The 12,328-nt window shown below is 47.3% G+C and overlaps 1 protein-coding gene across 1 annotated transcript in view; it reads right to left on the reverse strand.

Moving 5' to 3' along the window:
* Nucleotides 1–12,328, reverse strand: part of LOC141116718 (uncharacterized) — a 164,129-nt gene that overhangs the window by 45,477 nt on the left and 106,324 nt on the right. The window contains exons 4-5 of the mRNA XM_073609110.1: nt 12,071–12,199; nt 9,114–9,133 (exon numbers count right to left, since the gene is read on the reverse strand). Coding sequence (XP_073465211.1) covers nt 9,114–9,133; nt 12,071–12,199 — 149 coding nt within the window. The remainder of the gene's footprint in view (nt 1–9,113; nt 9,134–12,070; nt 12,200–12,328) is intronic.

The following is a 12,328-nucleotide window of genomic DNA, read 5'->3' on the forward strand; positions in this document are numbered from 1 at the left end:
TATGCTGTCCAGTTCTGGGCACCAGTCCTCAGGAGGGATGTACTAGAAATGGAGCGAGTACAAAGAAGGGCAACAAAGCTAATAAAGGGTCTGGAGGATCTTAGTTATGAGGAAAGGTTGCGAGCACTGAACTTATTCTCTCTGGAGAAGAGACGCTTGAGAGGGGATAGGATTTCAATTTACAAATACTGTACTGGTGGCCCCACAATAGGGATAAAACTTTTTCGCAGAGGAGAGTTTAATAAGACTCGTGGCCACTCATTACAATTAGAAGAAAAGAGGTTTAACCTTAAACTACGTAGAGGGTTCTTTACTGTAAGAGCGGCAAGGATGTGGAATTCCCTTCCACAGGCGGTGGTCTCAGCGGGGAGCATTGAAAGCTTCAAGAAACTATTAGATAATCACCTGAATGACTGCAACATACAGGGATATGTAATGAAATACTGACACATAATCACACACATAGGTTGGACTTGATGGACTTGTGTCTTTTTTCAACCTCACCTACTATGTAACTATGTAACTATGTAACTATGTGCCCGGGTGCCTGGTGGTATTGGATATGAGAAGGGCAATGCAAGGTCAGATTATGGGTATATGGGGTATCTCAGCCAATGGGCAGGGGTTTTCTTGAATCCCTTGGCCTGCTGGGAGAACTTATATATTTGGGTGGAGTCCGGTGATCTATGTTCTGTGCCACCTGGATGGCTGTCTGGGTGGATGTGTGTTGTACTGCCCAAGCTGCTAGGCCAGAGATTGGACCTATCCCGGGCACATCTGGCTGCTAGGCTGTCTGAGGTCCTATTTAGAAGCAAGAGAGCAGCGCAGGGTTGGGATTGCGACTTGCAGTCTAACCAGAAGTGATGGTTCTGCTGGTCAGAGAACCTGTCGTGACCAGGGACAGAGGTGAAGCTGTCGCCACTAGGGGGCCATCCACCTTATTACCAGGGACCACAGTGAGTAACTAAAGCAAGTACCAGAGCAGCATTCTCACCAACCGGGGGCGGTGAAGAATCTGGAAACTTCAGTGGGTATCAAGCCAGGGACCCAGCCAGCGAAGGTGACGCTTGCAGAGAAGCCTTGTATGTCAAGCCACTGGCCGAGCAGGCCAGTGGGGTGAAGCTTGAGAAGAATCTGGAGTGCCAAGCTAGGAACCCAGCAGAGAGGTTGGGGTGACGCTTGAGGAAGATACCACCGTGAAGATTGGAGGAGCTCAAGGGATTCAGTGGCAGTAAATCATCTAGTCTAGTGAGAGACTGGGAGCTCAGTGGGCTAAAGAACTACAAGGAGTGGTTGTAGGGGAAGTGAAAGAACTGTTACACTTTGTGTGAGGAACTGTTAAAGACTGTTGCAATAGGAGACTGCATTCCTACACATGTAGATGTAGTGTCTTGCTTGATGCCTCTCCCTGCATGGCTGCCCTCCTGTTGAAGTCTCTGAGTCTGCCAAATGCACTTGCAACTACCTAAGAGTGTCCTGGCCCTAACCCTCTCTCCCTCAAAAGTTTGTTAAGAGAAATAAACCCTCTTTTGAATTCAAGAAGTGTCTGGCGCCCAAAAACTTTAGCTACTTTGCACCCACCATGCCTCACAACCCACCATATACAGAAGGATATCAGTTGTCTCTGGCCCTGGAGGTTCCCATTAGATCAGAGGAGGCCGGGACCTTGCTACATTTAAATAAGCCGTCATCAGTGTATGGAAATCTGGAACACCATCTACACTCCATTTGTTTCCAGGAAGTCAGCCGTACGTCCAGTGACATCATCATACCTCACGCTGCGCTCCACAAGCGATTCAGCCCTCGCTCCCGGATCCCCTCCATTGTACGGCTGACTTCCTGGAACCAAGTGGAGTTGGAACAGCATTAGGAAAGTTGCCATTTGTGTGTCCTCAATAAATCTTTACTAATGTCTACACAGAGGCGCCTCTCTCTCTTTCTTCTCAACCTCTGACCTTGATCCCGTTCACAGTTTGGTGCCTTACAGATGTTACCAAACTTGGCTTGTGACCCAGCTCTGCTCTTTACTGGTCTAGCTGAACTTGGGTTGTCCTCATTGCTGCACTTCTGGTGGCTAGGGATGAGCGGAACACCCCCAGGTTCGGTTCGCACCAGAACCTGCGAACGAACCGAAAATTTGCACGAACGTTAGAAAACACAGGGAAGGGTTATCACCCCTGTGACATTTGTTTTGCTGTCTGTGCTCCTCTTCAGAAGATTTCACCTCACTTTCTGTCCCAATGAAAAATGTTTTTAGAAAATTTGGGGTTTTTAGTGAAACAAGGATTGGTGATAAAGCATCAGTGGAAAGGAGAAACGTTTTTCCCATATTAACTCTTACAGGAGAGAGTTTTCCTTCCTAGGGGTAGATTTCATCTCACTTCCTGTTGTCGCCTTCCGTTTGCAAGTAGGAGTTGTTTGTAAGTTGGAGGTTTTAAATTAGGGGCCTATATACTCTGCAGAAATTGTGGCCTTAGGTGTTGGTGTTGCCACAACACTGTAAGCCCTCACAGGGCCCTGCTGTGAAATATTAGATCAAGAATTGTAATTACATACACCTGTTGAACAGGGGCAGAAAAATTGGGTCTTTGGTGGTGGCGGTGCTGGTGCCACAACACTGTAAGTCCTCACAGTTACTCTTGGTGGGCGCAGAAACGGGCCCTGCTGTGAAATATTAGATCAAGAATTGTAAATACATGCACCTGTTGAACAGGGGCAGAAAAATTGGGCCTTTGGTGGTGGTGGTGCTGGTGCCACAACACTGTAAGTCCTCACAGTTACTCTTGGTGGGCGCTGGAACGGGCCCTGCTGTGAAATATTAGATCAAGAATTCTAATTACATGTCCCTGTTGAACAGGGGTAGAAAAATTGGGCCTTAGGCACTGGTGCTTGTGCCACAACACTGCAACCCCTCACAGATACTCTAGTTGGAGCGCAGGAACGAGCCCTGCTGCAAAGTATTGCATCAAAAATTGTAATTACACGCCCCTGTTAAACAGAGGCTGAAAAATTGGGCCTTAGGCACTGGTGCTGGTGCCACAACACTGCAACCCCTCACAGATACTCTAGTTGGAGCACAGGAACGAGCCCTGCTGCAAAGTATTGCATCAAAAATTGTAATTACACGCCCCTGTTAAACAGGGGCTGAAAATTGGGCCTTAGCCACCCAGAACCAAAAATGTTCTTACAAGCTATCAGCATGATCATTGAGGAGGAAGAGGATAATCACTCAGCATAACAGGATAGTCACTCAGCATCAGCATAGGCAGTCTTGAATCTGACATTTCAAAAAAAATATTCGGTTACATCAGCATCAGGTGCTTGGTAGCTGGTGGTGATCCAAGACTGATTAATTTTTATGAAGGTCAGTCGATCGACCGAGTTGGTGGACAGACTCATCCTGTGATCGGTTACAAAGCCTCCAGCAGCACTGAATGTGCGCTCCGAAAGAATGCTGGATGCAGGACAGGCCAGTAGCTCAATTGCATACTGTGCAAGCTCTGGCCAGTGATCCATCCTCAAGACCCAGTAACCCAGAGGATTTTCGGTGGGAAAGGTGTACAAGTCAGATCTTGCCCCTAGGTATTCCTACACCATGTAAAACAGACGCTGGCGATGGTTGCTGGAACTGATCATACCTTGGGGCTGCGGACTAAAAAATTGTCTGAACGCATCGGTCAGACGGCCACCTTCTCCACCGCTCCTTCTTTGACTGACCAAAGCCTCAGCAACACATTGTCCAGGAACAGGAGTTTGTAACCTCCCAGTCTCTGGGAATGCGTTGCACAGACCTTTCTGCAAGGCCTCCCAAAGGTGTTTCATCCTCTGCTCCCTCTGCGACGGCAAGACAATGTCCGCAACCTTACCCTTGTAACGTGGATCAAGGAGGGTTGCCAGCCAGTATTGATCCCTCTCCTTGATACCATGAATACGAGGATCCTTCCGCAGGCTTTGCAGGATGAGGGAGGCCATGCAGTGTAGGTTTGCTGAGGTATTCGGTCCGGAGTCCTCTGGGTCACTAAGGACGACATGATCCGCAGCCACCTCCTCCCAGCCACGTACAAGTCCATGGGTTTCTTGGGACTGTAAACGATCCTTTAAAGACTGCTGCTGATGCTGAGTGCCAGGCTCCACCTCCATGCTGACACAATCCTCCTCCTCCTCCTCTTCCTCTTCCTGTGTGATCGGCGGGAACGCAGGAACACTGTCTGGATAAAGGGGGCCTTGAGAGCTAAGGAAGTCCTCCTCTTCCTGCCTCTGTTCTGCCTCAAGTGCCCTGTCCATTATTCCACGCAGCGTGTGCTCCAACAGGTGGACAAGGGGGACAGCGTCACTGATGCATGCACTGTCACTGCTCACCATCCTCGTGGCCTCCTCAAATGGTGACAGGACAGTGCATGCATCCCTGATCATGGCCCACTGGTGTGGGAAAAAAAACAAGCTCCCCTGACCCTGTCCTGGTGCCATAGTCACACAGGTACTCCTTGATGGCCCTCTGCTGTGTGTGCAGCCGATGCAGCATGGCCAACGTTGAGTTCCACCTGGTGGGCATGTCACAGATTAGGCAGTTCTTGGGCAGGTTAAATTCCTTTTGGAGGTCTGCCAGCCGAGCACTGGCATTATATGACCTGCGGAAATGCACACAGACTTTCCTGACCTTTCTCAGGACATCCTGTAAGCCCGGGTACCTGCCCAAGAACCGCTGCACCACCAAGTTAAGGACCTGAGCCAACAGAGCACATGGGTCAGTTGTCCCTGTCGGAGGGTGGAGAGGAGGTTGGTGCCATTGTTGCAAACCACCATTTGTGCCTTAAGTTGGCTTGGCGTCAACCACCTCTGAACCTGCCCCTGCAGAGCTGACAGAATCTCTGCCCCAGTGTGGCTCCTGTCCCCCAAGCACACCAGCTCAAGCCCCGCAGGGCATCTTTTGGCCTGCGTACTTGCGTAGCCTCTTGAACGCCTACAGAGCACCACTGGTTCCAAGGACAAAGCACAGGAAGAGGCCATGGAGGAAGAAGAAGAGGAGGGGGTGGAGGAGAGATGTGTGTCAGAATCACCAGTAGTGCCATTTTGGAGGCATGGTGGCGGAACAACCTCCAACACTACTGCACCTTGTCCTGCATCCTTCCCAGCTGCCAGCAGAGTCACCCAATGCGCTGTGAAACTTAGGTAACGTCCCTGTCCATGCCTGCTGGACCATGAGTCAGCGGTAATCTGCACCTTACCGCTGACCGCCCTGTCAAGTGAGGCCAAGACATTGCCTTCCACATGCCAGTAGAGAGCCGGAATCACCTTCCGTGGGAAAAAGTGGCATTTGGGAACCTGCCACTGAGGAACCGCACATTCCACAAACTCATGGAAGGTGGCAGAGTCTACCAACTGAAAAGGTAGCAGTTGAAGTGCTAGCAATTTTGCCAAGCTAGCATTCAACCGCTGGGCATGTGGATGGCTGGGAGCGAACTTCTTTCTGCGGTGCAGCAGCTGGGGCAGGGAAATTTGCCTGGTACAATCTGACATCGGTGTACCGATAGCAGATTGCTCGCAAGTACTTGGCTGTGACATACCTAATTCTACACCTTCATTCCTCTCAGTGCAGGTCTCAGAGAGGACTGAAGGTATAGTGGGGTTGGAGATCCCAGCTGATGAGGAGCAAGGAGAGGTCCTCTTTGTTCTTTGGTGTGGGTCTTTTAGGTAAGCTTGCCATCGAACTGCATTGCAGGTCAACATATGTCTGGTCAAGCATGTGGTGCCCAAGCGGTAGATGTTTTGGCCACGCGGGATACGCTTCAGACATATGTTGCAAATAGCAGCGGTGCAATCTGATGCACTCGTCTCAAAAAAGGCCCACACCAAAGAACTTTTGGAATAACGTGCAGAGACAGCAGCGCCCTGCACATGCGGAGCTCTGCAGTGTGATGCAGTCAGTGTGCTGCCCTTAGGCTGGCGCCTGAAGGACATCCTGCTTCGTTGGTGATGTGCCTCCTCCTCTCTCCTATCAGGCACCCACATTGAGTCAGTGACCTCATCATCCCCTCCCTCCTCATCACTGGAGCAAAGCTGGCAGTATGCTGCAGCAGGGGGAACATGACTGCCAGATTGCTGATATGCTGCACTGACGGGCACTGATATGCTGCACTGACGGGCACTGATATGCTGCACTGACGGGCACTGATATGCTGCACTGATGGGCACCAGGGCTGGACTGGGACAAAAATTTGGCCCTGGACTTCATCATGACTGCCCACTTTAATTTTGAGTGTCCCCAACAGCGTCCCACTTACATCAGAGAGTCCTAATCAGCAGTCCCCTTTAGCAGCCCTCTTCACATCAGAGTCCCCACCAGCAGCCCCCTTCACATCAGAGTCCCCATCAGAAGCCCCCTTCACATCAGAGCGTGCCCAGAAGTTTTGTATCGAATTGTATAAAACATTTAAAAAAAAAAACTTTTAACACAGGCTATTCCCAACCTTGTCAGGTTCTCCCATGCCAAAGAATTCCCAGAGCACTGTGGATATTCTAAGGAAATAACACATCATAGGTTGCTTCATTTCAGAGAGATCTCTCTAAATGAATGCTTGCACAGAGGAAGTGGGGGCAGTTAGACTCAAACTGGAAAAAGAAGCTGTTAAATGCATATGCTTACAGTGCCTTGCAAAAGTATTCACCCCCCTTGGCATTTTTCGTGTTTTGTTGCCTCACAACCTGGAATTAAAATGGATTGTTTGAGGATTTGCATCATTTAATTTACAGAACATGACCACACCTTTGAAGATGTTTTATTTATTTTTTTATTGTGAAACAAACAACAAATAGGACAAAATAACAGAAAAAGTCAATGTGCATAACTATTTAGCCCCCTAAAGTCATCACTTTGTAGAGCCACCTTTTGCGGCTATCACAGCCTCCAAATCGCTTTGGATAAGTCTCTATGAGTTGCCACACCTTACCACTGGGATTTTTGCTCATTCCTCCTTGAAAAACTGCTCCAGCTCCCTCAAGTTGGATGGTTTGTGCTTGTGAACAGCAATCTTTAAGTCTGACCACAGATTTTCTATTGCATTGAGGTCTGGGCTTTGACTAGGCCATTCCAACACATTTACATGTTTCCCCTTAAACCACTGAAGTGTTGCTTTAGCAGTGTGTTTGGGGTCATTGTCCTGCTGGAAGGTGAACCTCCGTCCTAGCCTCAAATCACACACAGAGGGGTACAGGTTTTGCTCAAGAATATCCCTGTAGATAGCACCATCCATCTTTCCCTCAACTCCGACCAGTTTCCCAGTCCCGACTGCTAAAGAAAAACATCCGCACAGCATGATGCTGCCACCACCATGTTTCACTGTGGGGATGGTGTTCTTTGGATGATGTGATGTGTTGGGTTTGCGCCAGACATAGCGTTTTCTTTGATGGCCAAAAAGTTCAATTTTAGTCTCATCAGATCAGAGCACCTTCCTCCATACATTTTGGGAGTCTCTCACATGCCGTTTCGCAAACTCAAAACGTGCCATTTTGTTTTTTGCTAAAAGTAATGGCTTTCTTTTGGCCACTCTGCTATAAAGCCCAACTCTATGGAGCGTATGGCTTATTGTTGTCCTATGTACAGATACTTCAGTCTCTGCTGGGAAACTCTGCAGCTCCTCCAGGGTTACCTTAGGTCTCTATGCTGCCTTCCTGATTAATGCCCTCCTTGCCTGGTCCGTGAGTTTTGGTGTGTGGCTGTCTCTTGGCAGGTTTGCTGTTGTGCCATGTTCTTTCCATTTGGTTATGATAGATTTGATGGTGCTCCTAGGGATCATCAAAAATTTGGATTTTTTTTTATACCCTAACCCTGACTTGTACTTCTCAACAACATTGTCCCTTACTTGTTTGGAGAGTTCCTTGGTCTTCATGGCAGTGTTTGGTTAGTGGTGCCTCTTGCTTAGGTGTTGTAGCCTCTGGGGCCTTTCAAAAAGGCGTGTATATGTAATGACAGATCATGTGACACTTATGCCCTGTACACACGACCGTTTTTTCCATCGGAATGTACTCTGAAGGTTGTTCCGACGGAGTTCCGACCGAGTTTCGCTGAAACTGTCTTGCGTAGACACGATCACACCAAAGTCCGACCGTCTAAAACGCGGTGATGTACAACACGCACAACGGGACTAGAAAAAGGAAGTTCAATAGCGAGTAGCCAATAGCTGCCGTCTCGTACTTGCTTCAGAGCATGCGTCATTTTTGGTCCGTCGGAACAGCATACAGACGAGTCCGATGAGGCCCACACACGATCGAAAAGTTCACTGAAAAGATTCGTCTGACTTTTCCTGCCGGAAAGTCCGACCGTGTGTACGCGGCATTAGACTGCACACAGGTGGACATCATCAGACATCAGGTGTGACTTCTGAAGGTAATTGGTTGCACCAGAGCTTTTTATGGGCTTCATAACAAAGGGGGGGGGGGGGCATACGCACATGACAATTATCAGTTTTTTATTTCTGAAAAATAGTTTTATGTATACTTTTTTCAAATTTTACTTCACCAACTTAGACTATTGTGTTCTGATCCATCACATATCATTCAGATAAAAAAAAAAACATTGAACTAAAGGCTGTAATGTAACAAAATAGGTAAAAAGCCAAGGGGGTGAATACTTTTGCAAGGCACTGTATAAAGTATTTCAAAACAAGTCAAGTCATCTGAATGAAGTAGCAATAATGTTGAATTTTTTTGTTGTTTGAGCTGGATTGTAGCAATTTTTGTTGGAACTGTTGTAAAGATGCAGTTTTTTGTTCACTGAAGTCCCATGCACACAGGGACATAATGCTCTGTTGTTTAGGTGCAGGTGGTGGTTACAGATGCACTGCCCAGCCCTGCTGCCAGCAGCCTGTGAAATTTAATAAGAGGCTGACAGCTCCTAAGGCTGGAGGTACACCAAGCGGTACTTACACTTTAGGGCAGTATGCTCCCAGGAACAAATGCTTGGAACGCAGACTTCTTGCATCTGTGTCTTCTGCCCACACCTACAGTAAATGCCGGAGCCTCACGCACTGAAGCTTAATACTCCTTGAATGGAGTGTCTATTGTTTTTATTGCAATTGGTTAATATTTTTTGTAACTTTCAGGTTGATTTCCCTTACCTTATTAACATCCTCAGACTCTGAAATAAGAAAAAAATTAAAAAAAACATGTTAACTGCTGATCTGTTGAGTAGTTTAAACTCTTTTAGTCTGTGGCAACAAATATTTGACTGGATTTTAGAGTATAGAGGAAGCAGCAATAGAATCCTCACAGAAATAGCACCTTATGCCGCGTACACACGGTCGGAATTTCCGACAACAAATGTTCGATGGGAGCTTGTTGTCGGAAATTTCCGACCGTGCGTAGGCTCCATCAGACATTTGTTGTCAGAATTTCCGACAACAAAAATTTGAGAGCTGGTTCTCGAATTTTCCGACAACAAAATCCGTTGTCGGAAATTCCGATTGTGTGTACACAATTCCGACGCACAAAATTCCACGCATGCGCGGAATCAAGCAGAAGAGCCACACTGGCTATTGAACTTTATTTTTCTCGGCTCATCATACGTGTTGTACGTCACCGCGTTCTTGACGTTCGGAATTTCCGACAACACACACCGTGTTTATGCAAGACAAGTTTGAGCCAACATCCGTCAGAAATAAATCCAGGATTTTTTTGTCGGAATGTCCGATCATGTGCACGCGGCATTAGTGGGGATGGGTGGGTGGTTTTTAGCAATAGTTGATAGAAAGGTATACCTGTCCTTTGAGGGTTAAGCCTGGTTCATAAGATCCGATTGTTGGCCAACAGAACGTCAGACTTTTGTCCGAATGGCATGTGTCAGGAACTTGTCTTGCATACTAACGGCACACAATTGTCAGCCAACAAACACGAACGTAGTGACGTACTACGAGAAATTTCAGCTCTTGAGCACCACCCTTTGGGCACCTTCTAATGTCGTGTTTGGTGAGCATTGATTCCGAGCATGCGTGTTTGTACTTTGAACTTTTGTGTGACGGACTTGTGTACACATGATACGAAAATCTGACAACAGACCGTTGTCTGCCAAAAATTTACTAGCCTGCCATCCAACATTTGTTGGTGGAAAGTTGGACAACAATTGTCTGAAGGAGCGTACTAATGGTCGGATTTTAGGCAAACAGACTGTCATCACACAATCCCTGCCGAATATCCGATCATGTGTATGAGGCTTAAGTCCACCTTTGATATTTTAGTGAGCCAGTGGTCTCAGTCAGACCCTGGCTTTTAATATGTCTCGAATACCCCAACAGTGAGATCCCCTGGTCATATGCATATTTTACTATATCCTGCTATTTTTAAAGAAGTTGTTCAATAAGTTTCTATTTTCTATATTATATTGTTGTTGTGATCCATGGGGTGCTAATAAAGTCCTGAAGCCTTTCTAATATATTTGTTTCCAGTAACATGGGATGTGACAACGCTTAGTACAATTTATCTCATCCAGCATGAATTTTGATCCCACCAATAGAGTTGTCGAGAGTTAGAGGAGTCTGTGAGGGAGCTTAAAGAAGTTCACCCAAAGCCTAACTAAAGCCTCGTACAAACGATCAGATTTTCGGCAGGAAATTGTGTGATGTCACCCTAAAATCCGACCATTAGTACGCTCCATCAGACAATTGTTGTCCAACTTTCGGCCAACAAATGTTGGATAGAAGGCCAGTAAATTTTCGGCGAACAGAGGTCTGTTGTCAGATTTTGGTATCAGGTGTACACAAGTCCGTCACACAAAAGTCCAAAGTACAAAACACGTTTGTTCGGAATCAATGCTCACCAAACATGACATTAGCAGACGGTGCCCAAAAGGGTGGCACTCAAGAGCTGAATTACCACATAGTACGTCACTACATTTGTGTTTGTTGGCCGACAATTGTGTGCCGTTAGTATGCAAGACAATTTCCTGGCACACGCCCATCGGACAAAAGTCTGACGTTCTGTTGGCCAACAATCTGATCGTGTGTACGAGGCTTTACTCTAAACCTACTCACAGCCACATTCTAAACCTAATCTATCTAGCCCTGTAAAGAAGAAATGCTCTGCAGCTGCACCAGTCCGGTCCTGCGCTGAGCAGGTCCCATGGTAGCTGGATGGGCGACGTCACTTCCTAAACATTTTCCAGCCGTTGTCGGTTCTCTCCTGCACACAGCATCAGCTGCTGGAGACCGGACGGGATCGGCTTCCGAAAAGGTAAGTATAGCGATTTCTTCTTTTACAGGGATAGAAGTTTAGAATATGGCTGTGGGTAGATTTAGAGTTAGTTAGGATTTAGGTGACCTTACACTTTAACTTCTGAGCATCCACCAAACCATGAAATATCACTTTTGTACTGGCCTGTTTAGTTATAATTGAGTGCGGCCCATCCATTGTGGGCGCACGGGCATCGCCCCCCCCCCCATCCATGCCCCGCCGCCTTCCCTATCCATGTGCCTGGCCCCTTTCAGGATGCCGGCGGCATGAATTCCTATGGCAGGGGTGGGTGGGGGGGTGTTTTTTGAAGCACCTGATTAGAGCCAGAGGCTGTAATAGGCTTCAAAATAGGGTGGGATCGGGGCGCAGAGCATTGCGTCTGGAGCCCACCCAGTTGTGTTGCAACAGCAAATTAATATTCGCTGTTGCAACACTGATCCTCCTTCCGACTCATCAGGAAGCGGGTCTTATACCCATCACCCGATTGGCTGAGCTGCACAGAAGACACAGGAGCCCGCCATCCATGGAAGCCTGCTGCCGCCAGAGCCTGCAACCCACTGCTGCCCGCCGCTGCCTCCCCGGAGCCCGCAACCTGCCTGCTGGGGTAAGTGCGCGGGGGGGTGGGGGGTGCTGACTGAGATGCCACTGACCAACGAGGGGTTGTTTGTCCCCCTCCCAAAAAAAAAACCACCGGCTGCCACATGGTGTCATATAGAAATGTCTGTTTTTACTAATGCTGACTCTTCTTTTTTGTTTTTCAGCCCTACTATTTCTGGGTAATAGCCCCGCTGCTGCATCGAGGTATATATACTCTACATAACATATTAATATTAACAGTTGTTACACTTACTTTTTTCTTTTTTTATGAAAAACCAAGCAAGGGCTAGAAGGATAGCCACAAGAACAAGAACTACAATAATGATGATTGCTTTTATTTCTTTGGAAATTCCATTCCCTATACGGGAATTTATATTAGGATCTGTAAAAAATGATAACAATAGTAAGTTAAACAGCCATATCTCTTTGCAGAAGTAACATGATGTCATTGTTCTTGACCTTTTTTAGAAAATTTCAAAACATGCACCATGGCAGACTAATGCCCTGTACA

The sequence above is a fragment of the Aquarana catesbeiana genome, linkage group LG13 (genome assembly GCF_042186555.1).
Source record: "Aquarana catesbeiana isolate 2022-GZ linkage group LG13, ASM4218655v1, whole genome shotgun sequence".
Classification (NCBI taxonomy): domain Eukaryota; kingdom Metazoa; phylum Chordata; class Amphibia; order Anura; family Ranidae; genus Aquarana; species Aquarana catesbeiana.